This window comes from Mirounga angustirostris, unplaced genomic scaffold, assembly GCF_029215605.1.
Source record: "Mirounga angustirostris isolate CCGP_5_RB_7025 unplaced genomic scaffold, mMirAng1.0.hap1 SCAF_6, whole genome shotgun sequence".
Taxonomy (NCBI): Eukaryota; Metazoa; Chordata; class Mammalia; order Carnivora; family Phocidae; genus Mirounga; species Mirounga angustirostris.
This window is the reverse complement of record NW_026991714.1, coordinates 65470398-65489346: the sequence shown is the minus strand read 5'-3', so window position 1 is coordinate 65489346 and position 18949 is coordinate 65470398. Positions and strand designations below refer to the sequence as shown.

General features: G+C 41.7%; 1 protein-coding gene across 8 annotated transcripts in view; it reads left to right on the top strand.

The window, feature by feature from the left end:
• Positions 1-8307: 8307 nt before the first annotated feature.
• Positions 8308-18949, top strand: part of AHCTF1 (AT-hook containing transcription factor 1) — a 78030-nt gene continuing 67388 nt past the window's right edge. For 3 of the 8 annotated variants that reach the window (XR_010412378.1, XR_010412379.1, XM_064594438.1), the window contains exons 1-2: positions 8308-8665; positions 11436-11547. Coding sequence is in view for 3 of the 8 variants with exons in the window: in XM_064594438.1 (XP_064450508.1) it covers positions 8323-8665; positions 11436-11547 (455 nt within the window). In the remaining 5 variants the exon portion in view is untranslated. Of the gene's footprint in view, positions 8666-9067; positions 9092-11435; positions 11548-15216; positions 15368-16306; positions 16470-18949 lie in introns of those variants that run through there. The other 5 variants (XM_054508104.2, XM_045877605.3, XM_045877604.3 and 2 more) reach the window with 5 other exon arrangements.

The following is an 18949-nucleotide window of genomic DNA, read 5'->3' as shown; positions in this document are numbered from 1 at the left end:
ATGGCAGGTTCTTCGAGGAGTGTTGCAGAAAAGTGACGGAGCCACTAACAAAGCTTGCCAGGTGGTCAGGAAGATAACTTATAAAAAAATAATCAGAATACAGTGATACGAGATGTTGTAATGCATCCCTGAACACTTCCTGTGTCAAGACAATGAATGGGCTTCCCAACCAGTGCAAATAGCAATATCGCTCATTAACTCCCTTTGTCTGGAGTGGCCCTTCCATTAACTTGCTGCCAACACACCAGATAGTAGCAGCAATAATGGATGAAGATTATTTTATTTATTTATTTATTTATTTATTTATTTATTTATTTATTTATTTATTTATTTTAATTCTGGTTCATTAGGCTGGAAACGCTTTGCTTCTCATATCTCAACTGTGTTTTGTTTCTTGTCTAATTACCCATGTTGATGTTGGAAAATGGACAGGAGAATAGACTTTATTTATTTGGTTTGCAGTTGTGTCATAAAGGGTAATTAATTTTCTTCTAGTTGAAGTAAATGGGATACAGCAACTCAGGAACACAGTGGGATGTCTGGTTTCAGTTTGCCAAAACTAAACACGACTTTGAGCAAGAATCCCATTGAAATAGGTTGGGTTAGGTCATTTCGAAGGGCCCTCTGACTCTGGTGACCCATGATTTATATATGAAATTATGTATTAGATGGGTTAACATTAAAAATCAATGACTAGCAACTTAGAAGAAAAAGCTTAATACAGCGATAGCCTGATATTCATGTAGAACAATTCATCCGAAACATCAGAGAAACATGTTCCATAACCTCACACATTGTTCTTTAAATAAGTCATCTAATGTCCAGCAAAGTGTTGGCACCAGCGAATACTTGGTAGAAGTTCAAAGTTTACTACATGTTGTTACACATAATCCTTATAACAGACACAGACACAGAGGCTTGGACAGTTTAAGGTCTTTCTCCACGGACACAGATAGCGAAGGTAACATCATCTTTGGGATGGACATCCGCTCCCTGTGAATTCAGTGCTTTTGTGTTTCAACATACTGCTTCTCAAAGTGTTTCATGTTTCCAGAAAATTCTCTGGAGAATGCTGCTTTCAACCACGTGCTGGAGACGCTGCCCCCATTGTGTTGGCGTTGCGGCTGGTCTAGAGTGGAATGTGGCTCAGGCTGTGCTGGCCTGTGGGCCTGATGGTCTGGGGGGTTGCGACGGCTGACCTGAAGTTGGGAGCCACAGTTTCAGATCTCTTGTTCTCCAGGAGGCTGACAATACACAGGTTTGAAGTGTGCCAACAAAAATAACAAAGGAAAGAAATGATTCTAATTAAATACCATTAACAAAGTCACTGGGTTCTTAAGGACCAGCCTGCAACTGTCATTGAATGACATATGGAGATTTATTATAAGTAACAAACGGTTTCCAAATCAGCTGGAATCATACCCAAGCCTGCTAAGGTTGGTTTTCATGTATCACTTTGTCTTTTCATGGTTCTGCCCCATGACTCCACCCAAGTCTTACAGTACCAGTGGGACTGTATTTGACTCTTTGAAATCTTTATGATCTTTATTTTTTAATTTTTTTAGATTTCATTTATTTATTTTAGAGATAGAAAGAGTGCACACGTCGGGGGTGGGGGCAGAAAGAGAGAGAGAGAATCTCAAGCAGACTCCCTGCTGAGTGTGGAGCCCCATGCGGGACTCAGTCTCATGATCCTGAGATCATGTCCTGAGCTGAAATCAAGAGTCGGACACTCAACCGACTGAGCCACCCAGGCACCCCCTTTATGGTCTTTATTCTTTATTTTTATTTTTTGGGGGGAAGACATTTTCATGATCTTTAAACTGAGAAACTCTTGATCATCTTCTCTAATCCTTGAACACTAACTCAAAAAGACAGGTATTCTTCTACGATGGCTTTGCTGTGTCCCTCCTCCCTCTGCTTTCGAGAAGTTAAAGTTTCCACTGTCTACCCTGCTGAGGAGATAGCTCCCCAGTCTTATTTACTAAAGATTTATCAAGTGTCTGTTTTCCAATAGCTGCTCCATTGATAAGGTAATATATGTTGTCTGACATGGGATTAAAAGATCACATGAGCGCTATGTCAATAGCCCAGAGAGTGTAAAAACCTCCCAACCGTACAAAAACGTAAATGCTGTGGGAACAATGTATTGCAAGGGGGTGTTTTTTTATTCGTACTTTAATCAAAGCACTGTATTTTGCCAAGTGTATTGAACTTTCATGTCCACAATCTGTGGCAAAGGTAATGAAGGGTAGTTATCTAACTTTAAAATTAGACCCTTTAAGGGGTGCCTGGATGGCTCAGTCAGTTGGGCATCCAACTCTTGATCTCAGCTCAGGTCTTGATCTCAGGGTCACGAGTTCAAGCCCTGCGTTGGTCTCCATGGAGACTACTTTAAAAAAAATAAAATAAAATTAGACCCTTTAAATAAGAGAATGTAGAACCATACAAACAAAAGAAATCTGGGATTATAGAGCCATCATTCAAAAACATAAAAGTGGCAGGCCTTCCTTAATTTTGCCCAACTGGTAGGAAATGAATCTGTGACCCAACCAATTCTTTTGAATACATGGCTTAACCAAAACCAGAAGGTGAAGGTAGAATAGTCCTATGACTGACTAGGACACTGAGTGTTCATTATAATTATCAATAAGATATTCAAGAAAGAGTTGTAGCTCTCTTTGATTTCAAAGGAGGGCTTAGGGGTGCCTGGGTGGCTCAGCCAGTTGAGCATCGACTACTGATTTCGGCTCAGGTCATGATCTCAGAGTCCTGGGATGAGCCTCATGTTGGACTCAGCTCATAGGGAGTCTGCTTGGAATTCTTTCTCTCTCTCTGCCCCATCCCCTGCTTGCACGCACATGCGTGCTCTCTCTCTCTCTCTCAAATAAATAAATATTAAAAAAAGGGAAGGGGTTTTATAAAAAAATATTTCAAACAAAAGGTAATTTTTCATTTTATTATGTTGTCCTCATTGCGTTGCTGAAGGACACAGATACTGGTCTTATCAAGCTTTGTATCCCCAGTGCCTTGAGTAACGACCAGCCTACTGAAAACATTCAGTAAATATTTGATGGATGGACCAACAAATGAATGAATGACAGGGAACTGAAACAAAACTATAATGAAAAATACAACTTGAGAGTTCTGATTTAGAATCTTAGGGATGTAATTTTGATTTTATTAAAGTTCTATATTGTTTTCGTTACTAAACAGGAATTCTGTGGTCTGCTAATAAATAATTCATTTCTAAACCCTACAGATCTTCTACACTTAAACTTATTTTCAGGAGAGGAATGTTCTAGGGTATGCCAAACTTTATCCTGGACATTCCATTGCCGGCTCTCCACTTAGGCATCCTAGTGAACATCTTGTTTTTATTTTCAGGGACATTTCATGCTGAAAAATGGATACCATGTCACCTACGTCCTTCTATAATCAAATCCAACAAATCTACCTGAAGTTTATTAAAAAACCATACAGAGGACCCAAGAAGAAGTAAAGATCAGAAAAAGGCAAAAGGGAAAAAAAAATCTACAGTTTATAATCTAAACCATGTAGAGCTATTGTTTTGACTAACAATTTACAACACTTTGAAAATTTAAAGCACCATGCAAACACCACAGTTCTTATAGGACATGTAAGCTCAATGGGATTCAAATAAGTTCATGAGAAAAAGTAAGGCTGAGAATCCATCGAATAAACTAGGCAGAAAGCAATTATTAAAATGGGTGACCTATTCCCTCACTGGAATATCAGACTTGGTCGTGCTCATTCCATCACTTTTCAACTGTGCAGAGCCAACTTCTCTTAGCTGGGCTTCCTTAGAGGCAGGAGCTTGGGACAAGTGAGAAATTTGTGAGTTATGAGCAATACTTGCAACACCACTGACTAAAAGAAGCTTGTAACTGTTACATGCTCTCTGAAATCTGGTATATCAACCCCCTAAGGCAATCAGGAGTCTTGAAAAGGCAAAGGTTGAAAAAAAAAATGCCATGATATGTGAGCGTGTGGCAGAATTTCAAGATCCATCATTAATGATGTTTTCTGGGCTAAGGAAGAGAGAAATCAGACCCTTGATAGTTTTAGTTAAAATATACAGATCTTTCGATGCCTGGGTAGCTCAGTCGATTAAACCTCTGCCTTCAGCTCAGGTCGTGACCCCAGAGTCCTGGGATTGGCCCAGCTTTGGGCTCCCTGCTCAGGGAGGAGTCTGCCTCTCCCTCTCCCTCTATCCCTCCCCCAACTCTTGCGCAGGCGCACTCTCTCTCCCCAATAAATAAAGTCTTTAAAATATATATATATATGTATATATATATATATACACACACACACACACACACATACAGATTTTAAGAACTAACATTGGGAGAGGAGGATGTGAAAAACAAGGAGAGGCAGAAAAGGAAATAATTTTTAAGAAGAGATTAATTGTGGTACCATGTTCATGACAAATACTATCAGTGTTCAGAGGGAAAGAAAGAAACTATGTGGCTTTTTGGGGTATCATTCATGTAAAACATTCTTACAAGGGCATAATGACATAATAAGGATGCCTGGCTGGCTCAAATGACTCTTAAACTCTAGATTTGATTTAATATCTATTTTTTTTTAAAAGAAAACAAATAAAATCCATCCCAAAGTATTTGTGGAAAATCATCTGACAATGTGTTTCCCCATCTATAAAATGACCTGTTTGGCCTGAATATCTCCAGTGTCCCTTTTAATCAAACACTGTATATTTTGCTTTGAATGGTGAAATCAAAACATATACACTAATTCACTAAACAATTATCTACTAATTTATATGTTGGCATTATGCCATCTCTGGAAGCATCGTGGGGAACAAAAAAAATAACATTCTTCAGTCACCAAGCTAATTGTCAATTGGGAAAGTCAAGGGTGGGGCACTGCTTGTTCTAACCAATAATCTCTACAAGAATAATGAAAATGTAACTGTTAGGACAAAGGATTGCCTCTATTTGAGACAGACAAGCTCCCTTTGTTGTTGTTTTGCTGTTAAAGCAGGAAAGTTCCCTGCCCCCACCAATTTCTTTGTAAAATAAACAAGATCTAAATCACAGCACTTCAGTGAGATTCTAAGATCTCTGAAATCACATGGTTGTCTGTTTGCTCCCAGGATGCTGGCATGGTCTTAAAATATTGCCTCTTAAATAAACATTCCAAATGGAAGCATGAGGGTCCCCACTAGACATGATCATTTTGTCGACTTTTTACCAAAACCAAAACCATAACCAAAAAAAACCCCAAACCTTATTGACCATATAGGTAAAAAGGGAATGAAGTTCTGAGCTGGGCACATACTTTTCTTTAATCTCTGCAAGAGCCCTGCAAGGGAAGTAAGTAACGTTCTCCCTTCTTCCCAGAGGAGAGATCAGGTTCAGAGAGGGAAGTAATTCAGTTAAAGTCAGGTTGCCAGAAAGTAGTGAAAAGGATTAAAACCCAAGTTCTTTTGACTCCAAATGACCATATTCTTTTCACGACACAATGTTTCCTCCAGTAAGGGAAAGCTTTGAGGCCATGTTTACCAAGGTCCATCCTGGGGAACACCAATGAGGCCAGATGATCCAAGAGCATAAATGGAGTCCACGGTCAAGTAACTTTGGGAAATGCCAAGCCTATTAAAGGCTGTGAGGTAATATGTAAAAGAAATGTTTGATTTTATTTAATCAGTTTTTCCCCAAACTCATTTGACTAGCAAATCCAGATTTTTTCCCTCATTTAGTACTTATTAACATCTCTTGGAACTAACAAATAATTTGCCATATGCTTAAATGACTGAAAAAGAGGAAAAAGGGTTGAACGAGAGCATTAAAGTGAAAATTCACTTTTCGAATGGAATTTAAATAAACAACTAGCAGTTATGAGGGTAGCGATACAGGGGCGCCTGGGTGGTTCAGTTGGTTAAGCGACTGACTGCCTTCAGCTCAGGTCATAATTCCAGGGTTCTGGGATCGAGCCCCGCATTGGGCTCCCTGCTCGGCCAGAAGCTGGCTTCTCCCTCTCCCATTCCCCCTGCTTGTGTTCCCTCTCATGCTGTCTCTCTCTCTCTGTCAATTAAATAAATAAATAAAATCTTAAAAAAAAAATGTGAGATATAGTCTGCTCTCAGGTTGACGGGGGTAATGGGAGGGGGATGGAGGGAGTTGGAGGCAAACAGGGAAACAGACATAAAATCACAGCATATTTTCAGGGCAAGTTCTTAGTAATGAATGTGGGTTAAAGTTGAAGAGAAGTTTTGGGAGAGAAAAGAGGCTTGAGCTGGACCCGAGGGATATTGAGATTTAGACAGGGGAGAAGCTGGGAGACACTGAAAGGCAGAAATATGTTTGGAGGATAGTTGATGTGGGATCATCGAGCACAACGGTCAAGAATTCCTGAGACCTTTTTGGTGCAAAAGGTGTTTTTATTAGAGCGCGGGGACAGGATGTGTGGGCAAAAAGACCTGCACTGTGATTGTGAGGAGTGACTGATCATATAGGGTCTTCTATCCTATGGAGGTGAAGGGGACATTAGGGCTCCAGGAAACTGAGTTTATAGGTTCCTGGAGGTCTATTATTAAGATTGTGTTTTTCTTGTAAATCATTAAGACATTACAAACTGTAGTGGAGTTTCAAGTCCTATATGACTGTGATCTTTATCAGTTGACCATTTATTTTTCCTTTGCCTTGTTCTTAGGCAGTTACTAGTGCCTGAGGAATATCTGATATATATATATCAGATGCGGGTCTGTGAGGGGTTTCAGCTCATGTTTTGCCCTCGGTTTGCCTTTTGCTTTCTCATCAGAGTGAAGAAAGGATCCTCAGAACTACGGAGGGAAATAAAATAGGACAGGTAGGATTGGTCCAGATTATAGATAACCGTACAGAAACCATTCTGCTGGTAATGATGAAAGGAAAGAATAAAATCTGATTTAGAAAGTTGATTAATCTGTAATAATAAGTATGAGGAGATAGACTTTTGAATTTTACAACTAGCAGGCCCTTAGAGAAAAGTTAACAGGCGTATGTGTAACGAGTCAATTCTCTAATCCAGTCCCCCTTGCTCTAAAGCTAACTGAAGCCCAGAGAGGTCACTTGATTTTCCTAATGTCACACAGCTTTAGGAGCAGGATACCAAAGTTAAGAACTCAAGAAGTTCAGGACTCATGGATTGAGCATAAAATGGTGCCAAAGAAAGTAAGTGTAGGATGGGAAGCAAGGCTACGACATAAATCAGCACATTTGCCAGAGGGATTTCTGTTTGAAACGGTCTATTTAAAATAATTAAGACAAACAACCAAAACCCCTTTTAACTCTGCTGCCGCAGCTTAGCCCAGTACCTTTGCAAATATGCTGTTACATTTAGATGTTGCTGTCAATAAAGAAACACAAATTACAGAAAAAAGGAAATTACATTTTAAAAGGTAGCATATCTCAAAAAAACATACGGGAGAGGGTAACAGAAAAGGACAGACCTTCCTGAAAACAGAAGCGGCCTGCTACAATCTTCCCTCTACCTTACGTTAATAATCCTTTTATTTGGTATTTACTATCAGGGACATAATTGACATCTATTTGTTTGAAACGCGTTTGGTGCTGGGACTAGCTTCAAAGATACTAACAACAAATTAAAGAAATTCCTACGGCGACCAAAATGGGAACTGATTCGGGGTAAAACTAGGAAAAAGATTCGACTAGGCGGCGTGACACCGGTGGCCACGAAAGCAAGCGCGGGTATTTAAAAATATGTAAGAGGAAGAAAAACGTTTCCCCAGTAGGCCCACCTTGGGCTCGAAGAGTCGGAGCGCAGGGAACGAAAACCACCGAGCGCACACGCGCCTGCCACGGGGACAGTGACCACCCCATGGCCGCCAGTGGACAAGGTTACAGGCTAACGTGGCGGCATTCTCCGGCACCGCCAGGCAGGCGGATCCCGGCTGCCACTGCCAGAGACTATCACCCCGGACTCCGCGCGAATACGCGCGCCCGGCCGCCACAGCGGGGTGGAGCGAAAAGCATCGCGGGACTTGTAGTTTCACCCAGCCCCGCCCCAGCAGCTCTTTGGAGACGGCGAGATTCTGTTTTATGTAAATGACCCGCCGGTGCCAAGCAGGCTTCCCTTCCCTCCCCCCACCTTCTCCTGCGAGAGTTTGAAAATTCCCGCGGAGCCGGCGCCTAGGCCCGAAAGACTCGCGAGAACTGAGGTCTCCGAGCCGCGATCTCCTTTCCGGCCGCTGCCCTCCCTCCGCGCCCTCCCTCCGCACCCCGCCCCTCCCCACCCCTCCCCCGCTTATAAGGTTGGGTCGGTCCGCCCGGGGGAATGCTTAAAGCAGGCTCGGCGCTGTCTGAGTGTGGGAGGCAGAGTCGTGGGAAGGAGGACCCGGAACCGCGGCGCAGGCAGCGGCGGCGTCGGAGTTGCCGATTTGTGCGCCGACCTGCAGCCGGCGGAGGTGCCCCGGGCGCTGTGGGTCTGCGGCGGCCGGCGAGGTCGCGGGCGGAGGCTGGAGGTGTGGCGGCAGCAGCGGCGGCGGCGTGCGCGCCCTGCCTGTGGCGGCCGTGTCTCCCGGGAGATGCTGTGACGGACCCGCGCGGGAGGAGCTCGCGTGCGGCCTTGCGACCCCTGCACTCAGCGGTCGGGGCGGTCAGCCGCCCGCCCTGCGCAGGTAGGGGAAAGGCGGTAGGGGCCGGGCGGGCGCTCGAGGGCGGGTCCGCGCGGCCTGGGCCGCAGGGCCGCGGGCCTCCACGCGCGGGGCCGGGGACCGGGGGCCGGGGCGCGCGGCGCGGGGGCGGGGGCCGGCGGCCGTGCTCGAGGGGCCGGGCGGGCGGGCGGACGCGGTTGGCGGCGGGGGTGGCGCGCTCAGGGGGGCCCCCGGGTAGAGGATTACATAACCCCCGACCGGCGGCACATGGCGGCGGAGAGGCGTTGCGGGATCCGCCTTCCGCGCCGTCGGCCCGGCCCGCGGCGTGCCCTGGGCGCCGTGCTCCGGGGCGGTGGAGACCTTGGCCGGCCTGGCGCCGGGCGAGCCCGCTGGGCGGTGGAGCCGGTCTTCGGTCGGCGTGTGCTCCACATGCTCCTGGGCCTGGCTCGGGTGAGTCCGCGTCACGGGAGGGGTCGGGCTCGGGATTGGAGAGTGCGGCGAATTGGTCAGCACGTCTTGGGGTGGCTGTTAATTCGCCTTCCCGGTCCCCCCCGGAATTTGAGGGCGATCACTTTTGTTACTAGTTGAGTGCTGGGCTGTGGGGAAGGTTAGTTTGTTCTCAGCGCCAAAGAGGTCCATGCTCGCTGTTACCTTTTTTCAAATTGGCCGTTTGAGAAGTATTTGGGAGAACCTGGACCCTTTAGGATAAAATATAGACCTCTTGGAAACTTTAAGCTTCAGTTTATTCTCAAAATATCCTAAAGAGTCAGTAGATTTTAAGAACCTTTCGTGAGCTTTGACCGACTTGGTCAGAGACCAGGGAATGACAAGCCCAGTTCAAGTTAATGCTGGAGGGATGCTCCAAGTGCGTTAAACGCTATGGGAAGTGTGCATTCTCTTCATAACTGTAATTTTTTATTCTGTTTTTCAGTAACCTATGAAAGTGTCACCAGGTCGCAAAACAGCCAAAATTATTTTAAAGATTGTTCTGTAGCAATTTGGGGATGGACACATCTTGATTTAAGAGGAAATAGAACATTGTTCCTTTCTCTCCTGCTGACCATGAAAATTTTCAGCACCTCCTAATTTTTGTTCAGAACGAAGTCTAATTCTCCTAGGGTTAGGTCAACAGTCTCCACGAGAAGTCTCTTCTGTCCGTACTCAACTACTCACAAATTTATGCTTTGCCTACCTATTCCAGAATCTTCCCCATGCCTGGGCCCATTTTTCTTGAAGATGTACTTTGGTGGTCCTTTGCTCATGGCCTTCAGCCTGGAGCGCCATCCCTGCTTTATTCAAGTTATGAAATTTCAAATCCTCCTCAGCTTAAATGCCATGTTTTCTAGTCATTCTTCCATTTCCTTTTATCCCACATTATTTATACCACTGTTGTAGCATTTATTTGTGTCTGATATTCTAAGGGTTTGATTACGTATCTCCTTCTAGAAGGTAAACTCTTTGAGGTCAGAAAGTGGGTCATCTTCGTGCCCTTGCATTCCCTGCCCAGCACAATGTTTTAAAAGTACTTGGAGATTAATAAATGTTTGAATTAAGTTTGAAAGAGCAGCTACTAAAAGGCTGGAAGTTTCCGAGTCCCCTGACAGCTTACATGTGCATCATAATTCTCAGTCTTTTTAAGAGTCACAAAAAAAGTAAAAATGCGTACAAAATATTCTGTAGAAATGTTTGTTCAATGTTGTTACAATATAGTTATTGAACAACTAGGTGAGGTTTTATTTACTGTGGTGGAATTCAGCTGCTTTCGAGGATGTGTGTAATTTCCCACAGAACTGATTCGTGGTATTCTGTGTTATAAAATCTTTCCTAGTAGTTTTGTGAATTTTGTTTTGCATCTTAGTACTGAGACAATATATATTTAAAAATAAGTTGGACCCAAAACTGGCCAGTATTGAGATTTTTCTTTTTAATAGACTTTATTTTTTAGAGCCATTTTAGGCTCACGGCAGAGTTGAGTGGTGGGTACAGAGAGCTCTAGTATACACTTTCCGCGCTCCCACTCATGCATAGCTTCCCCCCCATTATCAACATTCCCCACTAGAGAAGAATATTTGTTACAAATGTTGAACCTACATGGACACATCATTATCACCACAGTCCATAGTTTACATTAGGGTTCAGTCTTGGTGATGTGTATTCTGTGGGTTTGGACAGATGTATAATGATACATAGCTACCATTATAGTGTTATCAGAGTACTTTCACTGCCCTAGAAATCCTCTGTGCTCTGCCTAATCATCCCTTGCTTACTGCTAACCCTTGGCAACCACTGATCTTACTGTCTCCATAGTTTTGCTTTTTCCAGAATTGTCATGTAGTTGGAATCATGCAGTATGTAACCTTTTCAAATTGGCTTTTTTCACTTAGTTATAATTCTAATTCCTCCATGTTCTTTCATGGCTTAATAGTTCATTTCTTTAAAGTTTCTGTTTGTTTGTTTTAAGTAATCTCTATGCCCAATGTCAGGACCCTGAGATCAAGACACATGCTCGACTGTCTGAGCCAGCCAGGGGCCCCTCGCTCATTTCTTTTTAGAGTTGAGTAAGTATTACATTGCCTAGACGCTCTACCATTTATTTAGCCACTCACTTACAGAAGGACATGTTAGTTGTTCACAGATTTTAATAGTTATGAGGAAAAGCTGTGATAAGATCTATGTGCCGTTTTTTGTGTGGACATATTTTCAGCTCCTTTGGGTAAACACCAAAGAGTGTGATTGCTGGATTGTATGGTAAGAATATGTTTAGTTCTGAAAGAAACTGCCAACTATCTTCCAGAGTGGCTGTACCATTTTGGATTCCCACCAGCAGTGAAGGAGGGTTCCCGTTGCTCCACATCCTCACCAGCATTTGGTGGTGTCAGTGTTCCGGATTTGGGCCGTTCTAAAAGGTGTGCAGTGGTGTCTCATTGCTTTGATAATGCATTTCTCTGATGACATATGAAATGGAGCTTCTTCTCACGTGCTTATTTGCTATCTGTGTATCCTCTTAGTGTTTGCTAAGGTCTTTGGCCATTTTTTAATTGGGTTGTTTGTTTTCTTGTTGACTTTTAAGAATATTGAGTTTTTAAAAATTGATTTTATTGTTTAACATGTCTATTTCTGTTCCCTGTTAGTAGTATCTTTGCTGTCCTAATTTACCATGTTTTGGATCTATTAGTTGCAAGGCATTGTGACTCTGGAATTCACAGGAACAAGACATGATTTTTGCTTTTTAGGAATTAATACTAAAGGGGGGAAGACAGACAAACACAAGTAACAAGTTTCAAAAATAATATTTATGATTGCTAACCTAAAGGTGGAAAGGAGTGAGCTCAGAGATAAGATTAAGTGGGAAAAGATTGGTCTACCCAGGCCACACTGGGAATTTAGGGGTATTCACATTTTCTAGAAGCTTGGGTGTGACACGAAGACAGAGTAGAAAAGTACAACATTACATGTACTAGTAAGTGGTAGAACCTGGACTTAGAGCCATTTTAATTCGAAGTTCGTGCTTTTTCTAGTACTCTGGATGGAACCTGCGATTATTGTTCGACTTGCTGTTTCTCAGACACTAAGAGTTTTGAGAAGTTCTTTTTCCTCTTGAAAAAGGAACAGTTTGCAAACACTGCTCTAATTCTGGTGGAACTAAAGGGATCAATTCCTTTAGTTATGTAGAAGCTAAGTCTAATTAACTTGCAGGACCAAGAAATGAATTATAATTATTATCCTAATCCTAAGAAACAATTGAATAAAGAGGAGAGATGGGGAGATGAACACAGAGGAGCACTTATGAGGAAGCTATGGTTTCAGCATTTCATTTTTGTGCATCAAGCATTTTACCATATGATAAGCATTTAGTATTGGTTGAATGAATTAAGAAATAGACTAAGAATTAATAAACTGATTATCCGTGGAATGTAAGAGGTTAAACAGGATCACTAACGAAGTTAGCAGCTTCAAGGATTCAAAGTTCTAGAGTCTTTAAGTTTAATTTTTAAGTTTCTAAGGATAGCACTAACTTAACATCGTTATAATGTTAACCTTTTGTGGAAATACTGGTCACAGGACACTGTGTACCTGGGGTTGCTATAAAGAAGCAACTATTGGGCATGCTTGGAGGCATGGTGTTGACGTGGCTGCAAACTGTCTTATTACCGGTCTGAGGTGGAAGGCATCAGCTAGAGCAGAAGTGACAGAGCTTTGGAGATGGATGGCTGCACCCTGAATATACCTGTTCAGAAGTCTCTCTGTGTTGTGGACTTGTGACTGGGCCTAGCAGAGAGAAAATCATGGATCAATTTAGGACAAGTACTTTTATAGAGAAGTTGGACCACAAGTGTGCCTGAGAACCGGATAGTGGACCCCTTCCCCAGAAGACCAGCACAACCCGCCCCCAACCACATACACCATGTCTACTGACCACAGTGCTGCAGAGCTTCAGCTCCAGTGGAAACGGCATCAGGTCTCTTTTAACAAGCAGACCAGAGCACACCTAGTTAAAACTTGCCACACACTGCCCACTGCAGGCAAGGAGGTACTCTGCAGAGGACTAACCTGAGGGAAAGCACAGTGCACGCAGCATACGCCAGGATACTGCCTGAAGTGCCAGGCCCTGGATGGTATATGACCTCTTAATAAAACCATTACTCTTGGGAAGAAGAAACATAACAGGCCTTCCTAACACACTGAAGACAGAGACTTAGACAGAATGCCAAGATGGAGGAATTGATTCCAAAAGAAAGAACAAGAAAAGGTCACGGCCATGGATCTAATTGAAACAGAAGTACTATGCCTGAGCCAGAATTTAAAGGAACAATCATAAGGATACTACCTGGGCTTGAGAAAAGCATAGAAGACACCAGGGAGTCCTTTACTACAGAGATAAAAGACCTAAAAACTGTTCAGGCCACAATGAAAAATTCAATAACTGAGACTTGAAATTGACTGGATATAATGACAAGGATGGAAGAAACAGAGGAACGAATAAGTGACATAGAAGATAAAATTATGGAAAATAATGAAGCTGAAAATAACAGGAAAAGAAAAATTTTAGATCATGAATGTAGACTTAGGGAACTTGTGACTCTATAAAGCGTGATAACATTCCTATCATAGGAGTCTCAGAAGAAGAAGAGAGGGCAAAGGGGGCAGATGTTTGAAGAAATTATAGCCAAAAACTTTCTAATCTGGGGAAGGAAACACATCCAAATCCAGGAGGCACAGAGAACTCCCATCAGAATCAATAAAAGTGGGCCAATGCAAAGGCATATTGTAGTTAAATTTGCAAGATACAAGAAAAAGTTCTAAAAGCAGCAAGAGAAAAGATGCCTCTAACTTCCAAGGGGAGACATATCAAGTTAGCAGCAGATCTCGCCACAAAAACTTGGTAGGCCAGAAGGGAGTGGCATTGATATGTTCAACCTACTGATTGGGAAAAATAGACAGCCAGGAACACTCTATCCAGCAAGGCTGTCATTCAGAATAGGAGGGAGAAGGAATTTCCCAAAGAAATACCAAAGGAGTTCGTGACCACTGCAAGAAATATTAAAGGGGACTCTGAGTGGAAAAGACCAAAAGCAACGAAGACTAGAAAGGAGCAGAAAATCTCCAGAAACAGACTTAACAAGTAATACAGTGGTACTAAATTCATATCTATCAATAATTACTCTGAATGTAAATGGACTAAATTCTCCAAAGGACATAGGGTGTCAGAATGGATAAAAAAATAAGACCCATGTATATGCTGCCTGCAAGAGACTCATTTTAGACCTAAAGAGACCTTCAGATTGAAAGCAAGGGGATGGAGAACCATTTATCATTGCTAATGGACATCAAAAGAAAGCTGGATTAGCCATCCTTATATCAGACAAACTAGATTTTAAACCAAAGACTGTAACAAGAGGTGAAGAAGGGTACTATATCATAAGGGGTCTATCCAACAAGAAAATCTAAAAATTGTCAATATTTATGCCCCCAACTTGGGAGCACCCAAATATTTAAAACAATTCATAACAAACATAAAGGAACTCAATGATAAAAATACAGTAATAGATAAAAATACAGTAATAGTAGGGGACTTTAATACCCCACTTACAGCAATGGACAGATCTTCAAAGCAGAAAATCAACAAGGAAACAATGGCTCTGAATGACACTGGACCAGGTGGACTTAACAGATATATTCAGAACATTTCATCCTAAAGCAGCAGAATACACATTCTTTTCAAGTGTGCGTGGGACCTTCTCCAGAATAGATCACATGCTAGGTCACAAATCATGCCTCAACAAGTACGAAAAGATTGAAATCAGGGGCGCCTGGCGGGCTCAGTCGGTTAAGCATCCGACTTTTGATCTCAGCTCAGGTCTTGATCTCAGGGTTTTGAGATCAAGCCCTGCACTGGGCGTGGAGCCTGCTTAAGATTCTCCCTTTCCCTCTGCCCCTCAACCCCCACTTGTGCTCTCTCTCTCTCTCCCTCTCTTTCTCTCTCTCTTTCTTAAAAAAAAAAAAAATTGAGATCATACCATGGGTATTGTCCATCACAATGCTGTTTGTCTCCCCCCCCCCCTTTTTTTTTAAAGTAGGCTCCACACCCAACATGGGGTTTAAACTCACGACCCTGAGATCAAGAGGCACACCGACTGAGCCAGCCAGGCACCTCTCCAATCACAGCACTATGAAACTTGAAGAAAACCACAAGAAAAAAACTGGAGAGACCACAAATACATGGAGGTTAAAGAACATCTTACTAAAGAATGAATGGGTCAGCCAGGAAGTTAAAGAAGAAATAAAAAAAAATATGTGGATACAGTGTATACTTGGAACCTCTACACTTGAAAACATAAAAGGGTGGTTTACCCCACAGTCCATACAGCTCTGGGTTCTGTTTCTGATGGGTTAATGCAACAGATATTCATTTGTTGAATTTGTTTTGACATAACGTAACAGTAGTAATAAAATTCTACCCCCTGATAAATTCAAAATAGCAAATGTTTCACACAACATTCTACTTCCTTTTATTTTAGGAGGTTTCTACCCCAGACGTGGGGCTAGAACTCATGACTCCAGACTCAAGAGTCGCATGTTCTAGTGACTGAGCCAGCCAGACGCCCTTACTTCCTTTTGTTTTAGATTAATTTTGGATTTATAAATTTTACCTTTAAGGTTTTCCCTCAAATTAGGCTGCTCTTTTACACTTTAAAAATTCTTAAATTTTGGAATTTAGTGATTAAGTCAAATGGCTCTGTGCACCCTCCGAGATCATGATTCTTGTCCCTTGAGTTTTCTCTTTCTAGACCATTGAGTACCCCCCGCCCCAAAAGCTTTTTTATTTCCATATGTCAGTTTTCACCTTCAACATCATTATCTTTTGGGGTTAGCCATTGAAGCAGGGTTTTTTTCCCCCTCAAAAAACAGTGTTGTATGCTGCGCTTCTCAGAACGATAGTACCAGGGATACAAAGATGAGGCAGGGTGCCCGAAACTATAGGACAGACATGGTGTCAGTTTTACCTGAAGATTTAAAGTCTAATTAATGCCCAGTACATAGAAGTTGCTGCATAGATTATAGCTTCCTTCTCCTCACCACTCATTTTGGGGTAGGGGATGCTTTCAGATTTTTAATCCATCTATAATTTCCCATTCCTTTTGTGTTTTTTGTTTTTTTTTTTAGATTATTTATTTATTTGAGAGAGAGCGCGCACATGAGAGGAGGGAGGGTCAGAGGGAGAAGCAGACTCCCTGCTGAGCAGGGAGCCCAATGCGGGACTCGATCCAGGGACTCCAGGATCATGACCTGAGCCGAAGGCAGTGGCTTAACCAAGTGAACCACCCAGGTGCCCTATAATTTCCCATTTCTGTATCATACTGAGGAAGAGTTTTTTTTCTTCCCAGCAGGGATGGCTAAATTATCCCAGAACATTATTAAAAGTTCATAATTTTCCATCTGGTATCATTTTCATAGCGATTTGAAATGTAATTTTTGTCTTAAGTGGAATAGTTAATTCTCTGGTCTCTTGCTGTCATTGATCTATTTCTAAATACTATGTTGATTTTTTTTTTTTAAGTCTTCTTAAAGAACCAGCTTTTTGTTTTATTATTTTTAACTATGATTTTTCTGTTTTGTTTCATTAAATTCAGTTCTTTTATTTTTTCTGTTGATGGTGGGTTTGTTCCTTTTCTAGTTTCTTAAGGTGGAAGCTTAGGTTACTGATAGGAGATCTTATGGATGTTTAGTGCTATGAATTTCCCTCTAAGCACTGCTTTAAGCTGTATCACACAAATTTTGGTATGTCATATTTTCATTTTCATTCAGTTCAAAATACTCTTCTTCCTGAACATTCCTTGTACTGCATATCTGCTGGTGACCATCTTTTTCAGCTCTTGTATGTCTGAAAGTTATTTTGCCTTCATTTTTAAGTGATTTTCACAGGGTATAGAATTCTAGGTTGACACCTTTTTTTTCTTTCATAACTTAAAATATATTCCACTGTCTTCTGGCTTGCATTGTTTTCCACGAGAAGTCTCTTGTCATTCTTGTTCCTCTTTGCAGTATGATACTTTTAAGATTTTCTCTTTGTCCCTTGCATATGCTGTATTTTGTTCCAATTTTAGCATGTGTGCTGCTGAAGCGAGCACAAGTATGATGTATTTTGGTGGTGTTTCTTCATGTTTCTTGTGCTTGAGATTTATTGGCCTTTTTGATTTGTGGGTTTATAGTTCCATCAAATTTGGAAAATTTTGGCCATTAGTTTTTAAATATTTCTGTTTTTTTTTTTTTTTTTTTTGGAGATTGCTGCCCTATATTAGGGCACTTGATATTGTCCCATAGCTCACTGATGCTCTGGTCTTTTCCTTTCTGCCTCAGCCTTTTTTTTTTCTTTGTGCTTCGTTTTAGATAGTTTCTACTGTGGGTATTTAGGTTCAGTAATACTTCTGGTGTCTATGAATCCCATTCAGTATTTCTCATCTCTAGAAGTTTGATTTGGTCTTTTTTGTGTCTTCTGTGTCTTTTCTTAACATGCTATGCTTTCCTCTATGTTCTTGGACATAGGGATTATAGCTAGAATAACTGATTTAATGTCCTCATCTAGTAATTCAAACTTCTATGTCATTTCTAGGTTTGTTTTTAATGGTTGTTTTTTTCTCCCCCTTATTTTGGGTCATATTTTTCACTTGTGCATGCCTGGCAACTTTTGATTGGATGCCAGATACTACGAATGTCACTTTCTTTTTTTTTTTTTTTTTAGATTTTATTTATTTATTTGAGACAGAGGGAATGAGAGACAGAGAGCATGAGAGGGAGGAGGGTCAGAGGGAGAAGCAGACTCCCTGCCGAGCAGGGAGCCCGATGCGGGACTCGATCCCGGGACTCCAGGATCATGACCCGAGCCGAAGGCAGTCACTTAACCAACTGAGCCACCCAGGCGCCCCTGTCACTTTCTTTAATACTGAATATTTTTGCATTCCTTACATATTCTTAAGCTTTGTTCTGGGGTGCAGCTAAGTTATTTGAAAACAGCTTGATTCTTTTGAGGCTTGCTTTTTCAGACAAGACCAGAATGACCTTTAGAAAAGGGCTAATTTTGGGGCACCTAGGTGGCTCAGTCAGTTAAGCATCTGCAGGTATTTTTTGCTCCTTTTATTATTTAGTATTATACTGTGACATTTGTCCATACTGTTGCATATGCTGCAATTCTCATTACTCCATTGAGGTCTTTTCCCCGTTGAGTTCTAAATTTTACTTATTTTTCATTCCAGAAGTTCTGTTATTTTTTTTAAAAATCTACTTGACCATTTTTCATTATAATTTTTAAGGTTTCTTCCTTATTAGCAAGCTAAATCTTTGATTTATTTACCATATTAAACGTATTTTCTGTTCTCTGATCATTTTCAATATCTGAAATCTTTGATAGATTGATTCTGCTGGCTGTTGATCATAGTATTCTTGTTACAGTTTGTTATTTTGACTGTGAGTCATTTTCTTTGAGAACTCTTTGCGATTCCAGAGAATATTTGGTGGTGTCTGTGGGTTATGTGGAGCATAACCAACCTGAGAATAATTTATAAAACATTCTTCCCTGAGTGTTGTCAGATAACATAGCTTGAATTGTGGCCACCAATTTGTATGAAGGGAAATACTCTTTTTCTAAGTAGACACTTCCAGTCATGGCCAAAATGGGCAGCATTATTGCTCCCTGTCCTGCACAATGGGTGTTTCACTGATTTTTATGCTGATGGTATAGCCTTATGGAGTTGAATGGCATGGGGAGGAGGCCCGTCTTAGCTTGCCTTGGCTCTGTTAGTCCTTAGCTTT